Source organism: Trachurus japonicus, chromosome 24 (assembly GCF_045865225.1).
Source record: "Trachurus japonicus isolate A0001 chromosome 24, Traja_1.0".
Lineage (NCBI taxonomy): Eukaryota > Metazoa > Chordata > Actinopteri > Carangiformes > Carangidae > Trachurus > Trachurus japonicus.
In genome coordinates, this window is record NC_140930.1 from 4,271,812 (window position 1) to 4,296,338 (window position 24,527).

At 41.4% G+C, this 24,527-nt stretch overlaps 1 protein-coding gene across 4 annotated transcripts in view; it reads left to right on the forward strand.

Annotated features, from left to right (window-relative positions):
• senp6a (SUMO specific peptidase 6a) overlaps positions 1–24,527 on the forward strand; it is a 42,565-nt gene that overhangs the window by 5,811 nt on the left and 12,227 nt on the right. Inside the window, exons 2-14 of one of the 4 annotated variants that reach the window (XM_085770504.1) lie at positions 2,008–2,101; positions 3,486–3,549; positions 4,535–4,641; positions 6,675–6,827; positions 8,820–8,840; positions 11,484–11,554; positions 13,341–13,438; positions 16,474–16,873; positions 17,964–18,205; positions 19,143–19,283; positions 20,540–20,573; positions 21,695–21,883; positions 23,130–23,323. In XM_085770504.1, the coding sequence (XP_085626630.1) occupies positions 2,008–2,101; positions 3,486–3,549; positions 4,535–4,641; positions 6,675–6,827; positions 8,820–8,840; positions 11,484–11,554; positions 13,341–13,438; positions 16,474–16,873; positions 17,964–18,205; positions 19,143–19,283; positions 20,540–20,573; positions 21,695–21,883; positions 23,130–23,323 (1,808 nt within the window). The remainder of the gene's footprint in view (positions 1–2,007; positions 2,102–3,485; positions 3,550–4,534; positions 4,642–6,674; positions 6,828–8,819; positions 8,841–11,483; positions 11,555–13,340; positions 13,439–16,473; positions 16,874–17,963; positions 18,206–19,142; positions 19,284–20,539; positions 20,574–21,694; positions 21,884–23,129; positions 23,324–24,527) is intronic. The other 3 variants (XM_085770505.1, XM_085770506.1, XM_085770507.1) reach the window with 3 other exon arrangements.

A 24,527-nucleotide genomic window follows, 5' to 3' on the forward strand; every position in this document is an offset into this window, starting at 1 on the left:
TTTAGGGCTGTCAGAGTTAACGCGTTAATCGCGATGAGATTAATTTAAAAAATTAACGCGATTAATTTTTTTAATCGCGGTTAATCGCGGCCCATTTTGTCCTCTGTCTGCTGGACTGGAGGACTGGAGTGTGGGACCTCCAGTCCAGTAGGTGGCGGTAAGCCACCTTCAAGTTGGTTGCTACACAAATATACACAGTCTAACATATATCCACAGCTCCATCCATTGATTTTTTGACGGCTTTGTTGTCAACAAATGCACATGGCCATGTATTGATTTTTTTGACGGCATCGGTTGTCAACAAATGCACGTGGCGATGTATTGATTTTTTGACCGCTCTGTTGTCAACAAATGCACATGGCCAGGCAGAGACGTAGCAAAGTAAAGGGCAATTTCCACTGGATGCAATTCGTTTCAATTCTGTGTGAGTTTCATGCATCATGTGTTATGATTAGGTAGGCCTACTAGGTCTGGTCTAAAAGTTGTTTGTCAAGAGATTATAACACTTTGGAGTGTTGAAAGTCCAAAGCGCCATATATAATATTTTTAATAGAGATTAATCGCGAGTTAACTATGGAAAAAATGCGATTAATCGCGATTAAAAAAATTAATCGTTTGACAGCCCTATTTTTTTTATATTATGCACGTCTATTTACTGAAAAAGTATGGAATTTGGAAATTTCAAATGTGTACTGAGTTTAGTTTAATTTATTTCACACTTTGAGGGGGCCGGGACTTCCTCTCCACCAGGTTTGATGGACGTTGGCTTCGTTGCTGCCGTTTGATTGGCTCGTTGAGACGCCACTTATCCGCACATTGAAACGATTGAGATGATTATTCCTCAGCGCTGACTGAGAGAAAGAAAGAAAAGAAAAAACAATGTTGAGATAATTGACTCTTTTATTGCACAGCAACACACGAAGGGAGTTATTATTATTATTAGCCTATTATTAACAGAGCTGCACTTGAACGCACCGTCAGGCTTTAATCAACACTTCAGCTTCAACTTCCAACGACTCTGGAGAGGAATAAATACAAAAGCAAAGAGAAGAGGCAAAAACCTTTAAGGCTTTGGTCTCAATTACCCAGCAGCCCCGTGGACGGACGCCACACAAAGTGGTTAAATCTGACATATTGATTAGATATACATGGAAATAACCTCATAACAACATGTTTATATTTCAAATCAAGAGAATATAAACTACAAATGTAGAAATTATGTATGAAAACAATAAAAACAACACAAACTTCGGTCGGTCGGTCCACGTCCTCGTTTTTCTTTTACCACACACACATTTGGGGACAACAATTTAAACCTATTCACCTTAAATTGACATGAGTTTATTTGAGTTTCTGGAAAAGACAGAGTTGTTTTAGAGGGAAATTGATGCAAAACCACTGATGCGCGTTGCTTTCAGGGACAGTTTTTCATCAAGCAGTCTCTGTATTTCCCTCTAAAACAACTCTGTCTGGTAACGTTCTGTTATTATCTCATAGCGTGGTGAATGTGCAGCTCACAACTTGTCCACCAGAGCGTTTTGTTGTGGAGTTGTTGGATTGTGTATTTGATGAGTTTGATGAGGGAAACCAAGAAATCCCATAATGAGCCTCCGTAGCGTAGCTCTGAGCAGCTCACGGCTCTGCTCCGCCGTTCTAAAAACAGCTTGCACCGACAATTAAAGGTAACAAACCTACTGCTATGACTATAGGGATTATGGCAATGCACATTACTGCCCAACACTGTTGATTAATGACTCTAATATGTATAGTTGAAGTAACCAGGTGTGTGTGTGTGTCTCTCTGTGTGTGTGTGTGTGTGTGTGTGTGTGTGTGTGTGTGTGTGTGTGTGTGTGTGTGTGTGTGTGTGTGTGTGTGTGTGTGTGTGTGTGTGTGTGTGTGTGTGTGTGTGTGTGTGTGTGTGTGTGTGTGTGTGTGTGTGTGTGTGTGTGTGTGTGTGTGTGTGTGTGTGTGTGTGTGTGTGTGTGTGTGTGTGTGTTGGACCTGCAGCCCTGGACAGAACAGAGACCAGGAGAGATGGAGGGTTCAAGCACAACTGGGGCTTTTCTCTCTCTGGTGACGGTGAAGAGGGACGGAGACATGAGTAAGCAACTTCTCTCCTCCTGCTCTCATCTCCTCTCCTCTTTTTTATTTATTTATCTATTTATTCTTATATTTTTATATTTTTATACACACCCAACACCACCAGCGCTGCACTGCATCACTCCTCCTCCTTCTCCTCCTCCTCCTCCTCACACAGGAGAAAGACCCCAGTGACACCTCTGCTGATGAGCAGGCTATTCCTGTCTCTGATGATGATGATGATGTTAGTGCAGCAGCAGCAGAACTGATCTGAGCTCAGCTACGTTTTAAAACACCGTGTGCATGTAAATCCTCAGCTCTAGTTCTGTTTCTGTCGTACAAACTGGAGCTGGAGCGACGTCATGGAGGACAGGGATCAGGAAAAACTGTTAAATCTGCACAGAAATACCATGTAGAGCTGCAACTAACGATTATTTTCATTATCGATTAATCTGTCGGTTATTTAAACCATTAATCGATTAGTTGTTTGGTCAATAAAATGTTAAAAAATGTTGAAAAATGTCAATCAATGTTTCTCAAACCACCAGACGACGTCCTCAAATGTCTTGTTTTGTCCACAAACCAAAGAGAGACTCAGTTTATTGTCATAAAAAGGAACAAAGAAACCAGAAATATTCACATTTAAAAAGCTGGAATCAGAGAATTTTGACTTTTTTTTTCTTAAAAAAACGACTCAAACTGATCATTAGATTATCAAAATACTTAATAATATTAATTTAATATCGATTATTGTTCAATTAATCGATTAATTGTTGCAGCTCTAATTCCATTTATAGTTATTTGAGAAAAAAAACTGAGAAAATAGTTTAAAAATGTAAAACCTAAACGTCCAAAAACCCAAAGATGTCGATTTACAGGAAGGAAAAAATAAACAAATCCTCAATTAACTTATAGAACAGTTTTTGATTAATCGGTTTAGATCCAGATCTTGTTATTAATTTGATCCCTTTGATCACCGGCCAATCAGAGCTCGCTGCGTAATGATGTCATCGTCCTGTACAGATTGTGAATAGCGACGGATAAAAGAGTTTGAAAGTTCGATACAGGAGCAGTAACTTGTAATTTGATTGTATTTTTTTCATTGATCATTTGATGTTTTGCTGCTGATTGGTTCTGCTGATGAAAAAGACAGTGATCAATAATGAAGTTTGTGAAATATCTACAAACTGTCCAATAACTCCTCCAGCCTGAGTGTCACTGTAGATGCTGTGAGACAGTTTGACCTAAATGTAAGCTTATTTAATCCAGAAACTTAAGTTTAATTGATAAAATCAGGCTTGTTGACTCCGGATGGATCAATAATAAATCAATAATAATTGTGTAAATGATAAAATCAGATTAATTTTAACTTTAACTGTGTGATTGTGTGTTTCTCCTCCTGTCAGTGCGGGTGTGGTGAGCATGGAGGACATGGACCGGCAGCAGCCCACCTCCCCCGAGGAGAAAAAGGTAAAATCCCCCTCCTGGTGTGGTGGTGGTGGTGGCTCCCAGCATGCATTGCAGCAGACGGTTGGCGCCTGGTGCTGCACCCAGAGGACCGAGGTGCTGCGGCATCATGGGAGTTGGTTTTTAAAGTCTGTTTTTGTTGTTGTTCAGTCTCCCAGAGGAGAAATCATCATCCTTTATTTTATTATTTCATATTTTAGTATTTTGTTTAGTTTTCTTTTATTTTCCACATTTTCCTTCTTCCTCTGTCTTTTATTTTGAAGGGAAGAATTTTTATTTTATTATTTCATATTTTAGCGTTTAGTTTTCTTTTCTTTTCCATATTTTCCTTTTTCCTCTGTTTTTTATTTTGAAGGGAAGAAGATCTTTAAAAAACCATCTCAGTGTAGTTTCCCATCTCCTCTCTCAGCTTCTCTCTGGAGCTCTGGTAACAACAAGTCGGTGTCAGCCAATCAGAAGAGAGGAGGAAGCTCTGAGCCTCTCTTCTGATTGGCTGACTGATTTCTGACTGATCTAATAAATACAAAATAGAGCAGATTTCAGAATAAAACACTCAGAGAAACCAAATCCTGCAAGTTGTTGTTGGATGGATGGTGGTGGGTCCAGGTGTTGAGGGGGGCGGGGCTTAGTTGTGACATCACAAAGTGACAGGAAGTCCTGACGGCTGGTTTTAAGGCTCAGTTTTCTGAATACAGGCTGTGTGCGTTTCTCTGAGGACTGAGGCTTTGATACTTTCACAGTATTAATATAGAACCTAGAGCTGCTTTATAATCAAAGATCAATAGGTTAATAACAATATGGGACCTTTAAGAGCTTTAACTTTTCGTCTTTGAGAGTAAAACCTTTAAAAACTGACTGGATTTAAAGTGTCTGATCGACTGTAAACATCTAGTTTTGAGGAGCAGCAGTGAATTATTTAATTATGGTGTTAATGTTTCTTCTTTTTCTTCTCCTTCTTGTGTTATTAACGCCCGTGTCGTTTCTCCAGGCTCCGGCCCTCAGACACTTCGCCTCCTCCGAGCCCCTGAGGACGTACGAGAACCGGCCAAACAATCACATGAGGCCTCTGAACAAGCTGGGACCCAAAAAGCTCAGGTAGGTACAGAGTTCACATAGAGATAAACATCAATGGGACTGGTTGGTTCACACATTCATATTTATACTTTTATTTTATTTTTTTCCACCTGAGGCCAAAACAGGTTTCACCACATAAAAGAACCATAATCAATCTACTCTATTATTATTATTATTATTATTATTATTATTATTATTATTATTATTATTATTATTATTATTATCATCAACAGGCTCATGAAGTCAAGTCAGGTTAATGTGTTCACAGTTATTTATTGCATTTATATTCAGTATAAGTTTATAATAGAAGTTTTCCCAAATTAATAATAGTCCGTTATATTAAATACAGAGTAAATGTTAAATAAATACAGTTTTCAATAATGGAGATCTGATATTTAAGATTGATTTTAACTATTAATTCATGGTAACATGTAACAATGCTCTATTTACATGCATAATATCTTCCTGGGGTCGTTTACAATTTGAATCTTAACTTTAATTGTAATTTAATTTACAGTATTACACATAATAACACATTTACAATACACAATCAATCAGACATATTGTATATTTTGTCTAATGGGACCCAGGAAGAGAAGCTGCAGGCTCTAGAATAATGACTGTAGGGACATATTTGATTAGTTTTTTCACTATAAACAGCAGTTTAAGTTTGACTGAAGTTCACTTGATTCTTTTTTAAAAACATGTTAATTTTATGTTTTAAAAACCTGACGATGTGCAGAGTTTTGCCTCCACATCTACTTTCAGGCTGTGTCAAAGTTTAAGCCTGAGAGACAAAACTCAGGGCAGACAAATATTGGGATTTAGAAAAGAGTCAAAGGGATTTTCATCCTGCACTTTGACTATAAAGTTGACTGGAGTCAGTGGAGGAGGATTTTATTTTTATTTGCATTTCTCGATTTAAATGTCGAGAATAAACTTGACATTTTGAGACGGAAGTCGACCTTTAGAGACGAAACCAACCAACGACCGTCACTCGCTCACTCGTTTCTGTCTCATCCAGGCTCCCTGAGCTTAAACCTCTTATGCACATATACTATATAAAACATGCATTTATACCTTATGCATATCTAATGTAGCACAGTTTCTTCTGCTTATTCTAATTGAAGTATTTTATCTCATAACATATCGATGTACATCATTTATATAGATGTATATAGTGTATATTCCTGTCGTCCTTCTGGGTCAAATTGACCCAATCTGTTCCCTTCCTCCATCCTTCCCTCTTTCCCTCCTTTCTCTCTTCCTTCTTTCCACAATCCTTTTCCCTTTCCTTCCTTGAACCAATCTATTAGGCTACCTCCCTCCATCTTTCTTCCCTTCCTTCTTTCCATCCTTCCTTCCTCCCTTCTTTCCCTTCATCCATCCTTCTGCTTCCTTCTTTGAATCTGTTCCCTCCCTCCCTCCATCTTTCTTTATTTCCTTTTCCCTTCCTTCTTTCCACAATCCTTTCCCTTCCTTCCTTCCTTCCTTCCTTCCTTCCTTCCTTCCTTCCTTCCTTCCTTCCTTCCTTCCTTCCTTCCTTCCCTTTGTCCTTATTTCTTCCTTCCTTTTTGACCCAATCTGTTCCCTCCCTCCATCTATCTTTCCTTCATTTTTTCCTTCCTTCTTTCCTCCCATCTTTCCCTTTGTCCTTCCTTCCTTCCTTCCTTCCTTCCTTCCTTCCTTCCTTCCTTCCTTCCTTCCTTCCTTCCTTCCTTCCTTCCTTCCTTCCTTCCTTCCTTCTTTCCCTTCGTCCTTCCTTCCTTGGCCCAGGAGGACAACAGGAGGGTTAAATCTCTGTTTTATTTTGCCCAACCATTATATTATATTATATTATATTATATTATATTATATTATATTATTTTATATTATATTACTATAATTACACTATTGGATACTTGAATTTCCTTTGGGATCAGTAAAGTATCTCTAAGTCAAACAGAGATGATTAAAGACTCTTTTATGAGGATTTCTTCATTAGTAGTGAACGTGTTTATTTCCCATCAGTCCTGAGTTGTGTTTAACCCTTCCTCCTCCTCTTCCTCCTGCAGCGAGGCCCCCCTCACAGTAGCAGCGTCGCCCGCCCCCCCCAACAGAACCAACTATTTCATCATCAGCCCGGCGCCGTCGCAGGGAATCCTTTTACAAGGGCGCCACTTCCAGCACGCACAGATGCCCTCCGCAATAAGGAAACCAGTCCAAAGGTAAAAAAAACTCCAGTGTATTTCATATTTTAGCGTTTTCTTTTCTTTTCTTTTCGATATTATCCTTCTTCCTCTGTCTTTTATTTTGAAGGGAAGAATATCTTTAAAAAAAACAACAACTCTGAATGTAGTTTTCCATCTCCTCTCTCTCTCAGCTTCTCTCTGGAGCTCTAGTAACAACAGGTCGGTGTCAGCCAATCAGAAGAGAGGAGGAGGCTCTGAGTCTCTCTTCTGATTGGCTGACTGTTTTCTGAGTGATCCTATATAAAAAAAAACAGAGCAGATTTCAGAATAAAACACTCAGAGAAACTAAAAATCCTGCAACTTGTTGTTGGATGGATGGTGTTGTCCAGGTGGTGAGGGGGCGGGGCTTTGTTGTGACATCACAAAGTGACAGGAAGTCCTGACGGCTGGTTTTAAGGCTCAGTTTCTGAATACAGGCTGTGTGCATTTCTCTGTGGACTGAGGCTTTGATACTTTCACAGTATTAATATAGAACCTAGAGCTGCTTTATAATCACACTACACATGGACATCTACCTTTATACTGTATGGAGCTTTAACACAAACATCTACCTTTATACTGTATGGAGCTTTAACACAAACATCTACCTTAAAGATCAATAGGTTAATAACAATATGGGACCTTTAAGAGCTTTAAGTTTTATTCTTGAGAGTAAAACCTTTAAAAACTGACTGGAAACTAGTCCAAAGGTAAGAAAACGCCACTACTGTGAAACCACCAGTGTCTCCTGGTTTCTCTCGTCTCCAGGAAACAAACATATCAACAAAAACTAGACGTTATTTTCAGTTTCCTCGCCGGCGTCTTAATTCTGTTTAGAGGATTATCATGCTCTAATTTTTTTGGACCTACATAACCGAGGGAGGAGGGGGTGTAAACAGGAAACGCTCCGTTGCCATGGATTCGGTTAGTGAGTTCACCAACAGGCAGAAGAAGGAGAAGAAGCAGCTGTTTACATACAGATGTGCAGACTTCAGAAGTTGTGTTTCCATTCTTCAGCTGCAGTGAGTTGAGTTGAGCCTTCAGGGCCACCGTAGAAATCAGATGAGTATAACAAGAGAGGGAGAGTTTTGTGAATGAACTCTGTTTGGAAGAGGAATTAATATCATTTAACTTTTTTTTTTCACTCTGTTTCTCTGTGTTTTGTTTGTTTCTGATGCTACAAAAGTTTCTTAAAGGGATAGTTCAACATCTTTTGGCAAATTGGCCCATTGCCATAATCCCTATAGTCTTAGCAGTGGGTTCGTTACCTTTAATTGTCGGTGCAAGCTGTTTTTAAAACGGCGGAGCAGAGCCGTGAGCTGCTCAGAGCTACGCTACGGAGGCTCATGGGATTTCTTGGTTTCCCTCATCAAACTCATCAAATACACAATCCAACAACTCCACAACGCTCTGGTGGACAAGTTGTGAGCTGCACATTCACCACGCTATGAGATAATAACACAACGTTACCAGACAGAGTTGTTTTAGAGGGAGATTCATGCAAAACCGCTGATGCGCGTTGCCTTCGGGGACAGTTTTTCATCATCAGTCTCTGTATTTCCCTCTAAAACAACTCTGTCTGGTGACGTTGTGTTATTATCTCATAGCGTGGTGAATGTGCAGGTCACAACTTGTCCACCAGAGCGTTGTGGAGTTGTTGGATTGTGTATTTGATGAGTTTGATGAGGGAAACCAAGAAATCCCATAATGAGCCTCCGTAGCGTAGCTCTGAGCAGCTCACGGCTCTGCTCCGCCGTTCTAAAAATAGCTTGCACCGACAATTAAAGTTAACGAAACTACTGCTATGACTATAGGGATTATGGCAATGGGCCAATTTGCCAAAAAATGTTGAACTATCCTTAAAAACTCTTTCAACGTGAAGCTGAAGCTGCTTCGTCGAGTCGTTTGCTGTAAACCAGTAAAAAGTGCTGATGAGTGTTGATGTTTTGATTTAATGAGACGCTTCCTTCTCTGGTTTTCACCTTCAAGCTGCCTCGATATGAAGGAAAGGTAAGACACAGACTCAGAGGACGAAACGGAGCTCATCTCACCTTCCTCCTCCTCCTCTTCCTCCTCTTCTTCCTCCTCTTCCTCCATGTTTCCATTTAACTTCAAGTTTTATTTGAATCTCTGAGATTCTCCATCAGCGTTTAGTTTCCTTTGTCAGCTGAGTGAGTTCAAGGTGTTGAATGAATGGGTCGATGTGGTTCTTTTAAGCACAAACTGTGTCCATATGTGACAGAAAGTCAATTTAATTGTATCTAAATAACACCAAATCATAATATGCATCATCTCGAAGCTACTATTGTTAATTGTAAAAGTACAAATTAGCCAAACATAACAGAAACACTCATACACATAGCTGTTAGTTCATTATTACAGGTTTAATTCTCATGTCATAGTCAGTATTTAAATAAAGTTGTAATTTGTGATGACCCTTTAATTTACAGGCTGCACATTATTTGATAATATCAAGAAATGGCCCAGAAATAATGGTCAGTTTCATAGTAATCTCATGTTTTTCAAAGATTACACATGATTTTAATTTTTGGAGTCCTTGAAATTGTCAATTATAATTATTTCTGGGCTATTTCTACACAGTCTATTGTTGTTTCCTGTCTATATTTCTCAACATTACTATATTTCTGGGCTATTTCTATATATTATGACGCAATAAATTGTTATTTCTAGATATTATGATGCAATAAATTGTTATTTCTAGATATTATGATGCAATAAATCGTTATTTCTAGGCCATTTCTAGATATTATGACGCTATTGCTTGTTATTTCTAGGCTATTTCTTGATATTATCACGTAATTAGCGGCCTGGAAAATTAAATGGTTACATAATTTGTTTGTTGTAGACATAAATAAAGGTTTGATTCAGATGAAATAATGACCCTGAAGGCTCAAAGCTCTGCAGCTTCAAGAAAAAACACATGCAAATCTACCAAAACATAAACAAATACAACAACTCCTGGTCCGTCGCTGTTTAGTTTCCCCCTGGAAACTGAAAAACCTGTGTTGTTCCTGGATCACTTTATTCAGCTCATGGTCACTGTGCTCCTTCAAAGTAAAAGCACCACGGCTGGTGTGTGGTGAGAGCTGCAGGACTTTTAATTTGACAGTTGAGAGTTGTTGAGTTTCTTGGCGACGAGTTCCTGATGTGATTCTGGTTGAACAGATGGAAAATGAACAGAATGAATAACGAAGAGGGAGAATAAGAAGTCGACTACTTTACATTATTTCTAAATGAAGAAACAAGTTCAGGCAGCTTCTGGTTTTTTGTCCCGGAGCCTCCAGAACAAACTGGATCATCATCATTCCTCAGTGTAAAACGCTGCACAGTGACACAGGAATGTAAAAAAAAACTGATTATTAATGTTGATTTATTCCAGATTAAAGATAAATTCACGGTTTTGTTGTAAACAGTCGCTCTGTAGAGTCGAGTCCCTGAGGTTGGGACACGTTTGGACTCGTTACCTGTGAACTGAACAGATGTTCCAGAGGTTTTTTGTTGTCGTTTTCACAGGGATCTATAGCAGGAATATGTTTCATGGTTTTGTACATTTTTATATATATTTTTTTGTGCCTTAACTAAGAATTTATTTGATTATTTAAAGGGATAGTTCAACATTTTGGCAAATTGGCCCATTGCCATAATCCCTATAGTCATACATAGCAGTAGGTTCGTTGCCTTTAATTGTCGGTGCAAGCTATTTTTAGAACGGCGGAGCAGAGCCGTGAGCTGCTCAGAGCTACGCTACGGAGGCTCATGGGATTTCTTGGTTTCCCTCATCAAACTCATCAAATACACAATCCAACAACTCCACAACGCTCTGGTGGACAAGTTGTGACCTGCACATTCACCACACTATGAGATAATAACACAACGTTACCACACAGAGTTGATTCAGAGGGAAATACAGAGACTGTTGATGAAAAACTGTCCCTGAAGGCAACGTGCATCAGCGGTTTTGCATGAATTTCCCTCTAAAACAACTCTGTCTGGTAACGTTGTGTTATTAGAGTTGTTGGATTGTGTATTTGATGAGTTTGATGAGTTTGAAACCAAGAAATCCCTTTAGCCTCCGTAGCGTAGCTCTGAGCAGCTCACGGCTCTGCTCCGCCGTTCTAAAAATAGCTTGCACCGACAATTAAAGGTAACGAACCTACTGCTATGACTATAGGGGTTATGGCAATGGGACGATTTACCAAAATGTTGAACTATCCCTTCAATGATAAAATAGTGATAATAGAGGGTTAAAACCAACCAGTCGCCTCATAAAGACGTAAAAACACCAAAAAAAACAACATTTTCTTTAATTTCCCAGAGGTGAATGAGAATGTGAACTGTAAATATTCGGTTTCTAATCAGAGAAGCTGCATCGGTGGAGGAGAGAGAAGCTGGAAACGATCGATATTTAAATCTAAATGTAGATGAAGTCTCCGTTCCAGCTGTTGTCAGGGTGACGACGGGAGACGGGATCCAGCTGTGACCGAAGCGGCTCAGTTTCCATCTGTTCTGCATTATATTATTAACATCCATTTCCCCAGATTTCCCACAGTCCTTAAACATCCCAGAGTAGTGAACAGGAATGTGAAGCCGTCACCTGATCGACCTGTTTCTCCTTCTCTCCTCCTCCTGCAGAAGCGACTTCTCCACCTCGCAGCCGGCTGTGGAAGTGGACAGCATCGTCCTCACCTGCCCAGGAGTCCCAGGTACAGTGAACGCACCACGAACCTCAACTTGGTGGTTTATGTAAAACCACTCAGAGGAGGAGGAGGAGGAGAGGAGGAGGTGCTGCTGGTGGTGGTGGTACACCGTGTTCCTCCTGCTGCAGCGTGTGTGTGTGTGATGACCAGTAGCGTCTGCAGAGCTGAGCTGAGGAGGAGGAGAGAGGGGTGGGGGGAGGAGGAAGAGGAGAAGATGGGAGGAGGGTAAGAGAGAGTAGGAGGAGGTGGGGGAAGGAGGAAGAGGAGGAGGTGGGGGAGGAGAGAGGAGAGAGGAGGAGATGGGGGGGAAGAGGAGATGGGGAGGAGAGGAGGAGGAAGAGGAGGCGATGGGATGAGGTGGGAGAAGGAGGAGGAGGAGGTGGGGAAAGGAGGAAGAGGAGGAGATGGGGGTGTGGGGAAGAGAGAGGAGGAGGGGAAGAGGAGGATGAGATGGGAGGAGGAAGAGGAGGTGGGGAAAGGAAGAAGAGGAGGAAATGGGGGGTGGAGGAAGGAGGAGGAGGGAAGAGGAGGTGGGGAAAGGAGGAGATGGGATGAGGTGGGAGAAGGAGGAAGAGGGGGAGATCGGATGAGGGGAGGAGGAAGAGGAGGAGATGGGAGGAGGGGAAGAGAGAGGAGGAGGAAGTGGTGGGGAAAGGAGGAAGAGGAGGAGGAGGAAGAGAAGGAGATGGGAGGAGGAAGATGAGATGGGAGGAGGGGAAGAGAGAGGAGGAGGAAGTGGTGGGGAAAGGAGGAAGAGGAGATGGGAGGAGGGGAAGAGAGAGGAGGAGGAAGTGGTGGGGAAAGGAAGAAGAGGTGGTAGGAGGAAGAAAAGAGAGGAGGAAGAGGAGGAGATGAGGAAAAAGTGGGAGAGGAGGAGGAGGTGTGAGAAGGAGGACGAGGAGGAGATGGGAGGAAGAGGAGGAGGTGGGGAAAGGAGGAAGAGGAGAGAGGAGGAAGAGGAGATGGGAGAGGAAGAGGAGTGGGGAAAGGAGGAATAGGAAGAGATGGGAGGAGGGAGGTGGTGGGGGAGGAAATGGGATGAGGTGGGAAGAATCAGTAACTGAAACTCTGACGCTTCACTTCCTGTTTCTGTCTTTTATTTTTTATTCCAGATATAAAAATGTTAAAACTTCAGCTCAGACAGAAACTTAACTAAATCAATATCAGATCAAAAACTGGATCAAAAGCTTCAGCAGCTGCAGGAAAACGATGCACCTGTTTCATTCACGCTGTGCTCATCCAGCTGTGCATCCAGATGTTTGACCTTCACTCTGACCAGACTCTGTTCTACAGCTCTGTACTTCCCTGTCCCGCCAAAATAAAACTGTTCTACAGCTCTGTACTTCTCTGTCCCGCCAAAATAAAACCGTTCTACAGCTCTGTACTTCTCTGTCCCGCCAAAATAAAACCGTTCTACAGCTCTGTACTTCTCTGTCCCGCCAAAAAAAAAACAGAACTAAGGTTTAAACCAGAAAGATGTTTAATTTTCACTGATTTAACCTTTAAATCTCATAATTTTCTGCAGTTTTCTGCTTCAGCATGAAGATAAAATAAAGTCGTTTGTTAAATTAGATGTAAATGCAGTTAAAGCAGCTGTGGAGATCCTGAGCACTGAACCATGTTACACATCAGACACTGGTTTGGTTTCACTTCTGTCGCAGTCGTGATATTTGTTTCTTCAAGATTTGTTAAAATTTAAATGAAGTTTTGCAAAAAAAAAAAGCTACTGAAGTGATTTGAATAGAAAAACTCTTGAATATTTCAGTCAGCTTGTCTGGTTTTTATTTTCCAGAAGACGACGACACCCTGAACATCAAGCGTCGCGTGCAGCAGAAGAGGAAACCGTTGGACGGCTGCTGTAGTTTTCCTTCACAGGCCAAAGCAGCAGAGGTGAGGACTTCATTACCCAGAATTCCCTGCAGGAGCTACTGTACACGACACCTTTATTCACTAACTTAGGACCAAAGATGGCGCCTACTATGAGTTTGTCGCTGCTTTAGCCTCTTTGAGCCTCATCGTTTTGGTTTTTAGTTGGCGGTTACATGTTGCCATTGATACAGACTAGGGATGTCACGATTATACATTTTCTTGGTCCGATTATTGTCAGAGAAATAATCACGGTATTACGACTATCACGATTATTATGCATTAACACTAAGAATGTGTAAAATCAAATATAGTCAAAATATAATTACATTACTCATCATTTACACAAAATATTTCAAGTATCTATTAATATATGACCATTTATTAATCCCCCAGGGGAAGTGTTTGAAATATTCAGGTCATAAATTGTCATCTATACCAAATGTTTACGTTTATTTTAATCATTTTTTGTTTTGTTTTGGGGTTTTTTAATTAGAAATGACACGCTAACATTTAAATTCCCACCAATTCTATGTTACTTTCAGGGGTGCAAACTTGTCACCTTTCGGCGAAATTCGCCGTTTTGGATCCCAAATTGGTCATTTGTGTGATTCGTGTAAATCCGCAATAAAAAAAAAAATTGAGGGGGGGGGGGGGGTATGTGGCGAGGCGAGCCGATGCACCTGTCTCTTTAAGGCGCATGCACCTTATCTGGATGACAACGAGTGGTGGCAGCGCTCCTCTTGTGTCAGCAATACACACCTGAAGCTTCACTTTTAATACAGACTAACTAACGCGACCTTTTGAGCATGGCGAGTGAAAGAGTCGGAGCTAGAAGATGCTCCAGCAGCGTTGTATAGGTGCTGTATGGGACCGCTTATGTGTGATGATCGCGATCGCGGCCAATTAGCGATTAGCGCGTTTAGCATTTATTAGCTCCAGTGTCTCCCTCTCTGGAGGAGGGTCTGGCGAGCGAGACTAGCTCCAGTGCGACCTGTGCAGCAGCAGCAGCAGCAGCAGCAGCAGCAGCAGCAGCAGCAGGAGGAGGAGGAGGTTGACTGACTGTGGCAGGACCTCTGCCTCTGTTTCACTTTATGTTGCTGGTAAATAATGTGGTTGTAAAAGTAGTAGGCTAAAGTTAAATTATTTAGTATGCACTAATTAAAGGGGCAGAGCTTTAAGAGACATTTTAGCTTTTATATTTTATAAGATATTTTTTGTAAGAACCACAATTAATAAATATAGGTTATATATTTCAGTGAATATCTAATTGTTCTTAGCATTTGTTAGATAACTTTCTTTGCCCAATAAATTAAAACATGTTGGAACTATGTCTCCTCTCTTGCAGCCAGAATCTCATCTACTTTTAACCTCAGACTGTCACAATGATTGATCAGATGTCAGACTGCCTCATTCTTTCAGTTTTAACCTGAATATACAAGACATGATTGATTTTCCCAACGATCAAAGTATACCAAACCGAACCGAAAACCATGACCACAAAACCGTGAACCGAACCGTTTACTTGAACATCTTTTAAATACATATTGCCGCTTAATATGTTTTATGTAGCCTATGGCATTTTTAAGCTTCATGTGTGTTATTTGACAGAAAGAGCAGCGCTGCCTCGGAGTATAGCCTACGTACAGAAAACACATTTACATCAATAAATAAATGTTTCACAATGAACCAATCAGTCTGTATTAAATTGTATTTAGTTTGAAGGCAAGGTTTGCAAGGTTCATCTGATGGACATCGAGGGACAGATTCTCTAAGTTTTGCACAGCTTTTGCTCATGCTAAACCTGCAAAGGCTGAAGACCCCCTTCACATATTTTAAAACCAAACAGAGACAGATTGGGCAGGTTTAACAGGATCAAAAGCTGTGCAAACTTGAGTAAATCTGGACCCTAGTCTCATGCTAAAATTGACTGTAAATTCACCTTTAAAGTTGGTTTTTAAAAAAAAATTCCCCGGGGGAGCATGCCCCCGGACCCCCCTAGGGGGTCGGTATCTTGTCACCTTTTTTACCCCTGATGAGTTTGCACCCCTGTACTTTAGTTAAATGGACCAGTATCTGTGCATTTACCTTTATTTTGTCACACATCTGCCGATAACATTCCAACATCATCTTTTTGGGAAAGTAACGGTATTTAGGAATCTTTACGATTAATTAAAGGGACAACGAGGAGTTTCTATTTGGTTATAAAAAAGTCTCACGTTAATGTGGATGAATCTACGCTACCCACACTTGTTAATGGGCCCATTTCGATAAATATATCGTTTTGTCTCTATGGTTATTTTGTTATTATTAGTGGTGGTGGAAATGCTGGTCGAGCCGACCAGCGTTTCTTTACTTTCGGTTTCGTGGCGAGTCATGAGAATAACGCCGCCAAATCGCCGTTTATGGTGGGAACTACGACGGTATGTGATCGTCTTCCAACCTCTGACTTTAATTCTTGATGAATGAAAACATGAGTCTGTCTTGCGCCGGTCAAAGAATTTCACGGTGCGGAGGCTCATAAATGTAGTGTGAAAACACTTCGCTTTTCCAAAACTCCTCGTTGTCCCTTTAAGCTTCATGTGTGTTATTGGACAGAAAGAGTAGCACTGCCTCGGGGCATAGCCTACGTACAGAAAACACATTTACATCAATAAATAAATGTTTCACAATGAACCAATCACTCTGTCTTCACATGTTTCAAAACCAAACAGAGACAGATTGTGCAGGTTTAACAGGAGCAAAAGCTGTGCAAACCTGAGTAAATCTGGACCCTAGTCTCATGCTAAAATTGACTGTAAATTCACCTTTAAAGTTGGGTTTTTTTTTTTAATTTCCCGGGGGAGCATGCCCCTGGACCCCTCTAGGGGGTCGGTATCTTGTCACCTTTTTTACCCCTGATGAGTTTGCACCCCTGCATTCCAACATCATCTTTTTGGGAAAGTAACGGTATTTAGGAAACTTTATGATTTAATTAATTGTGGCGTTTAATACCACGATTAATTGTGAAAACGAGTAATCGTAACATCTCTAACACAGACGTGTGTTTCCTCCTGCAGCCTGCGCGGCCGACCTTGTACCAGTCGGTGTGCGTCAAGTGCAACAAGCCGAGTGAGGACGGCGCCAAGTGTCAGAGCTGCGGCGCGGGCGCGGCGCTGCTGCCCTGCCAGCAGGCGGCGCTGTCGTCCCCGACGCCGCGGCCCCCCATCCGACCCCAGCCCCCCTCCTCCGCCCCGGGACCAAACAGCCTGCAGCAGAACTTCTACAAGCCGGTGACGACCATGAGGGCGCCGGCGCGCGGGGACACGCTGCCCGTACGCATCACCGGCGCCAGGGGAACGCTGCTGCCGCTCCACAACGGCCGAGCGCCGCTGCTGGCCGGAACGTCGAGCTGCTGCAGCGCCCGGAACGCCCCCAAAGGACGGAGGACGGCGGCGCAGCACGAACTCAACGACCCCAGTGAGTAAACAGGAAGTCCTCAGGAGCGTTTCTGTGGGGGACACAACAAAGTGAGGGACTCGAAACAATAAAGTGAGGGACCAGGCGGAGACACAATAGCTGTGTCTCAATTCAGGGGCTGCATCCTTCGGAGGGTGCATTTGAAGGCCGATTACGTCACAGCGCTGCAGGAATGAATGTATTCTAGAATGTATTCTTAGCAATTCTTGCCTGGTAAAATTACGGTTTACTACTACTACTACTACTACTACTACTACGAAGGCTGTCCCAATTCGTCCAAATTTGAAGGCTCCTCCAAATGCAGCCTACAGCGTCCTCCTTTCCCCTGCATTCGGAGAATGCACCGCTACCATCCTTCGCGGCCTCCCATATCCCAAGATGCTTTGCTCACCGTTGTTGTTATTAGCAACCCAGCCCGTTAGCTACAGGTTAGCTATCGAACGGGAGCAGCTCTGGCTGTAGCCACGGTAACCCGGCTCTGGGTCGCCCGCTGAGCTGAGCTCTGCTCTGGCTGCACAGGTGAGGAGCGGAGGCAAAGCATCTGAGTGTGACAACTTTTAATAAGAAAGCTATGAAAACACATTACTTGTGCTCTTTATTCTCTATTCACTTAATAGCCTGAAGCCTAATAGCCTACCCCCCCGGCTGCTGTTCAATGGTTTGTTTATTAATATATTAATGATGAATGAAAAAAAAAGTGAGGGGCGGAGGAGCGGTAGAGCCGTTGCAAGCGCCACTTTTAAATGTTTAACGTCTGGCTGTTGTTTACGTTAGGCCGTTGTTTACGTTCGGATCAGGTAATGCTCTGAAGGCTAGACCGTCCCATTTACCGACCGTTGACGCGGCCCCCGGAGGAGCCTCCGGAGACCGCGTAGGCTGGGTCCTCCGAAGGCTGCAGCTCCTGAATTGAGACACAACTAATGAAGTGAGGGACCAGTCACAACAAAGTGAGGGACCAGTCCGGGGACACGGTACAGGAAGTGGGCGGCTGGATTAAACCCCAAAGAACCAGGAGAATGACATCATCAGTGACATGACTCCGCCCCCTCAGCTCTGACCTTTGACCCCCCCCCTCCTCTTCCTCCTCCAGTCGTCCTGTCCAGCGATGACGAGGAGGAGGCCGACAACGCCAGCACGGGCAGCGTGAACCGGCTGGACAGCGTCTCCCCTCGGCCCGCCGACTCCGCCCACTCCTCTCCGGCGCCCTCCGGTGGCCGCGTGGAGGCGGCGGTGAAGGGCGCCGGAGACCCCGACCCGGACGTGAGCACCGAGTTCTTCGAGGACGTCAACATGAAGATCACGATACCGCGGAGAGCCCGGATGAAGGATCAGGTGCGGAATCGAACCCTCGTCAAAATAAAACTAAAAACGTTAGGTCTAAAAGAATGAATCTGAAGATTTTCAGTTTAATCGCTCCTGTTTTGCGGTTGTTGTGTCTGTCCCCGCGTCGCCACGGCAGCAATGAATGGGAGTGGATGTAAGTTCCGCTGTTTAGGCTGTTTCCATCCCTCAAAGCCGCAATTTTTTTCCACAGACAGCGTCAGATGGCGACTCAAACATGCACCGAGAAGTTTATTTACTTCAAGCAAGCCGACATGTTTGTAAAACTAGATCTAATTCAAAGTCTCCCGGAGTCTCGCGCGAGCCCGAAGTTGCAGTGCTGGTGTGTTCAGGTGCAGTAGGAGCTACCGCTTGTGTCATAAACACAGGAATATCAACTCTTGACTTGCTTGAAGTGTAAATTTTTTTCCACAGACAGCGTCAGGTGGCTACTCAAACATGCGCCGAGAAGTTTTTTTTACTTGAAGCAAGTAAAGAGTTGATATTCCTGTGTTTATGACACAACGGTAGCTTTTCCCACTGCACCTGAACACACCGCGCACGGCAACTGGGTCTCGCGCGAGACTCCGGGAGACTTTGAATTAGATCTAGTTTTACAAACATGTCGGCTTGCTTGAAGTTAATAAACTTCTGGGTGCATGTTTGAGTCGCCATCTGACGCTGTCTGTGGAAAAAAATTGCGGCTTTGAGGGCTGGAAACAGCCTAAACAGCGGAACTTACATCCACTCCCATTCATTGCTGCCGTGGCGATGCGCGGACAGACACACCTACCGCAAAACAGGAGCAATTAAACTGAAAATCTTCAGATTCATTCTTTTAGAACTAAAATGATAGGAAAATACAGCCCCGAGTTGAATTCGCCTGGAATTGTCCTTTAAATTACCTAAAGCTGAATTTTTTACCTCCTCTCTTTGTTTTATTTTGTAGTATGGGAATCAACCCTCCGATCAGTTTTCACCGCGGGCGAAGAAACCCAAGTTCTTGTCCAACAAGTGTGACAGCATCATCCTGGAGTGTCGCAGCGTAAGAGTAGGAACTCTACGCAGGATGGTCACCAAGCCCGTCGTCGTGAGTAACCAGGGACTCTTATTTTGAAAAACCAGCTGCTTGTTACAGTGACACAGTGACCTACAACTGTTTTAATATTATATGTTAAATAATGAGGTGTTTAATAAATGATCTTCTATATAGAATAGAGGGTAAATTAATTGCATTATAAAGAGATTATTGCAAATCTTGAGAGGAAATTATGAATTATACATTAAATTCTTCTATAAATCTTTAAATGATTAATAAAATGATTACATAACGATATGTAAAGGGGACTCTCTCAGGAATTGTTTTAAACTGTATGGAAAAGTAAGATCAATATTCATTTGTTTTCATATTTTACTCTACACACGTTATTTATTTCAAATGTTTATTCATGTATAATAATTGTACAAACAAGTTTACTCTCCTTTTTTGTCAGTAATGTAACTAATTTACTATTAGCTAACCTTAAAATCAGGAGATAAGAGGATATAAAGATTATTTTTTGTGTTTGGTGAATTTGAATTTATAAATACAAATATTTAAATATTATATTTTTATTATATTTAAATTATTTTCAGTTAATTGCATCATTTCAAGGGTATATATCAGAAGATAAGAGAATATAAAGATTATTTTGGTATTTAGTGAATATGAATGAATAAATAAATATGTAAATACAACAAATAATATTTAAGAAAATGTGAAATTAACAGTAGAAAATTGAAACATGTAACTGCTAGACAAGAAAAAACAAAAAACAGACATTCAATTCTCTGTTAAAACTGTTTCCACATCTGGTTAAATTCAGCATTAAAAAAAAAAAAAAGATAATTTATGACAAATATGCAACAGTAAATACATAAACCACAGTATGTGCCAGTTCACAGCCTGAGACTTTCTGCTCTGCTGGGTTTTTTTCACAATTAAAGCCCTACAGGGAAGAGGAGGGGATTATGTTATCTGAGCGGCCAGAGGGCTTTTATTGTGAAACCAATGTTTAAGTTTTTAATAATCTGTGAACAGTGGTAGAAAAAAAAAGAAAAAAGGCTGAATTAACCCGACAAACAAGTTTTTAGATCTGCTGATGCACCGACACAGAACCGACAAATGTGTTTCTAATGATTATTACAAATTTGTGTTGTGAGTTTTGGGGTTTTTTTGTTCTTAGATTAATTAAAACAAAATAACTGGTTTGTCGACTAACACTCAAATTAGACTTTCATCCAGAATCAAAACAGATGGAAACATAAATAAGTTGTTTTGTTTTCTTCTGCTCTCTCTCTCCTCAGTTTTCCATCGACAGCATCCAGCTGGAAACCGAAGGTACGAACCACCAGTAATGAACTCGGTACATAAAATCCCCCAGCATGCCGAGCGGCCAAGCTGGATCACACATCAGCTGCCATCGCTGCTGCTGCTGCTGTTTGAGAAAGCTGCAGCTGTGCAGTTTCCTGTTGGCGCCGGTCAGCAGAGATTATCAGTGTGTAGAGAAGCTGCACAAACACCGACATCCCAGCAGCACGGGGACTGCTCCTACAAAATAAAAGCACAGATTTGGTGTTGTAAGCTTTTACAGAAAAAAATGTGTAGCCTTAATGTAAGTAATGTAACTAATTTACTATTAACTAACCTTTGGATAAGAGGATATAAAGATTATTTTTATGTGTTTGGTGAATTTGAATAAATAAATACTAATATTTAAAGGGACAACGAGGAGTTTCTATTTGGTTATAAAAAAGTCTCACGTTAATGTGGATGAATCTACGTTACCACTTGTTAATGGGCCCATTTTCGATAAAAATATCGTTTTGTCTCTATGGTTATTTTGTTATTAATAGTGGTGGTGGAAATGCTGGGCTTTTCCAAAACTCCTCGTTGTCCCTTTAAATATTATATTTTTATTATACCGGTATTTAAATTATTATCAGTTAATTGCATTATAAGAAAATTATTGCAAATCTTTTTTAGAGGAACTTTCAAGGGTATATATATCCGAAGGTAAGAGAATATAAAGATTATTTTAGATATTTAGTGAATATGAATAAATAAATATGTGAACAAATAATTAAGTAAATGTGAAATTTAACAGCAGAAAAATGAAATGTGTAACTGCTAAACAAGAAATAAGAAGAAAAAAAAACATTTAAATTCTCTGTTAAAACTTTTTCCACATCTGATGAATTCAGTATAAGAAATAAGAAAAAAATTAATCATATTTTTTTTATTATGATAATTTAATTATGACTAATATGCAACAGTAAATACAGTAAAAAAAAAAAAGTGTAGCCTTAATAATTGGGCTTTTCTTTTAAGAATTACACAGCATTTTGTATTTATTCTGCAGCACGACACAAAATAAAATTTTAAATTTAGTTTATCTCTTTTTTTTTAACAATATTTAACATGTGTGTGTTGTGTGTGTGTGTGTGTGTTGTGTGCGTCAGGTGCGGAGCAGGACACCGTGGAGAAGGTTTGTCTCCGGGCGTCGGAGCTCATCAGCTGCGAGTGGTGCAACGTCAGGAAACTTCCCGTCCTGTTCTTCCAGACGACGCAGGAGGAGTGCGGGCGACTCCGCACGCAGCTCAACATGACGGAGGAGAAGGGAGGACAGTGGTACGACTGCACCGGGGACCGTGAGTAGTACACAACAACAACAACAACAAATACAACAACAACAACACACTGGTGTTGCTTTGTTTAATTCATAAAAACGGACCTTACAACTTTCACTTTCACCACGCACTGCTGCAGCATGTGCGCTTCTCTCTCTCTCTAGCTCTGTGTGTGTGAATGCCAATAACAAACAGCGCTATGAGGAGATGAATGAACGGAACACATGCAGCGGTGTATTGCGACAATTTAAATAAATAGAAGGAGCTGTACGTATGAGGAAACACTGTAGCCTACTGTAGCGTACTTCCATAGATTGAATCCTCTCGGTGGGGAGAAAAAAAGAAAAGAAGAAGCTCTGGTCTCGGTCCGCGACACAAACACCACGTCATGTTACCCGTATTCTCTTGCAGATGCGCCACATGATGCAATTTATGAATCGATAAAAGCCGTATTTTGATCATCATTATGTTTACATTGTGACCACGCAATTTTGTCGTGGTGTCAGAATGTTTAGTGATTATTAATATTCATAAATATAGCGCTCATATGCCTCTGAGACTCTGATGCCTCAAGACGCTCAATATAAAAACACGGTTGACACTCGGGCGGCATCGAGAACCCTAACCCTAACGGTAACTAAGGGGGGCGGGGCTTTTGCGAAAGGTCAATTATAAAAAGCTTGTTTCACTTAAACTGAACAAAATGAGAGAGAATATAAAACCAGATTTACTCAAATGTTTGGGGTCATAGCGACATAATTAAATTCAAAATAGGCAAGGGACTGAAATAACTCGGTTTCAAGGTTAAATATTTTGTATTTTTGCCGTTTTTTTAAATCAAAGTTTTTTTTAATTTTCGTAGAAAAATACAAATAAAAACAACATCAGCTCTGACTCGTATAAATATATAAAACTATATAGAAGGAGGAAGTTGTTGAAGTTTCCAGAGATAAAAAGCTGCTTCATTTGTTTAGAGGTGAAATGAACTGAGTCGTCGTCAGGCGCCGTCATGGTAAACAGGAAGTAAACAGGAAGTAAACAGGAAGCACCTGCTCTAACTGTTGACTTAAAATTCACTGATTAATAAAAAAGTTAAAAACTCCCAGAAGAAAATGTCTGAACTTCTGATGATTAAACTGAACCCTGTGTCTCTTCTTCTTCCTCTACTTCCTCCTTTTTCCTCCTCCTCCTCCTCTTCTCCTTCTTCTTTTTCTTCTTCCTCCTCCTCATCTTTTTCTTCCTCCTCCTCCCCCTCTTCCTCCTCCAGAGTCGGATGAGAAGTACATCGTGCTGATCTTTGAGAACGGTCTGGCCATGAAGGAGCAGATGATCCTTGAAGACATCCTGGGAGAGATCGGCCGGAACAACGAGCTCATCAACTTCCCGGTGAAGCTTCCCTTCGAGGAGGCGAACATCCGTCTGGTCAACTACAACAAGGCCACCAAGCAGAAGCAGGACAAGGTGGGTGGAGGTCCAGAACCAGGACCAGGACTAGAGCTCCTGGAGACATCTTAAAGGGATAGTTCACCCAAAATTCAAATTTCACTCATTATCTCCTCAAAAAGAGGAAAAAATCCGCACACCATGAGCTCCCTTCAGAAAAATTTAATAGCGTGACGTTTCGAGCAAAACAATGCTCTTTTTCAAACTGCTGTATACTCAGTATTCTCAGTATACAGCAGTTTGAAAAAGAGCATTGTTTTGCTCGAAACGTCACGCTATTAAATTTTTCTGAAGGGAGCTCATGGTGTGCGGATTTTTTCCTCTTTTTGCATTTTACTCCTCGTTGATCCAGCACCCATCCCAATTGGGCCTACGATGTGCGTGTCTTTCTCTCTTTAATTACTCATTATCTCCTCCCCCTCATGTGGACTAAGGGCTGGGAGAAGTTTCAGAGTCCTCCGTGGCTTCTCTGAGTTACAGGGGGTCTCGGCGTAGCAGTGCATGTCCATATAACGGTTGAGAACGGAGCTCACTTTTCCTCGTTCAAAAAGACACACCAAAAAACATCCAAATACCTCCATGCTGCTCGTCTGTAATGTCCGTCTTGTATTGAAGCCCCAACATGAGAAATTGTTCTGCCGGTCACAAATACTGCTGCGCGAACCACCCTCGTAACTCAGAGAAGGCACGGAGGACTCTGAAACTTCTCCCAGCCCTCAGCCCTCAGTCGGGTGAGTAGATAATGAGTGAAATTTGAATTTTGGGTGAACTATCCCTTTAAATATCTTAAGATCAGTTTTCCCCCTGAGTTGAGTCTGTCAGGTTCCTTCACTTCTCTTCACTTAATTTATTAAAGCAACGTTTCGGTCAAAACTATGACCTTCATCAGATCAGATATGCCTGATGAAGGTCATAGTTTTGACCGAAACGTTGCTTTAATACGGTAAATGAATTGAGAGTGAGACCGTGTGCAGGAGCTTTTTCTGAACTCTGTATTTTGGGTTATGCCCTCCTCCTACGCACCTGCATCTTCAGGTGTGCTGAGACCCTTCACTTGCTTTTGGAACATGCATGAAACAAAACTTAAACAAAATCTCTAACCCTAACCCTTAAAAAAAAAAAAAGTTTTATGAAGTATAAAAGAAAAAGTATATATTAAATAAAACATCTACAACACCAAAACGCAAAGAAACAAAAGGACAACATGTTCAAAAAGGAGTAG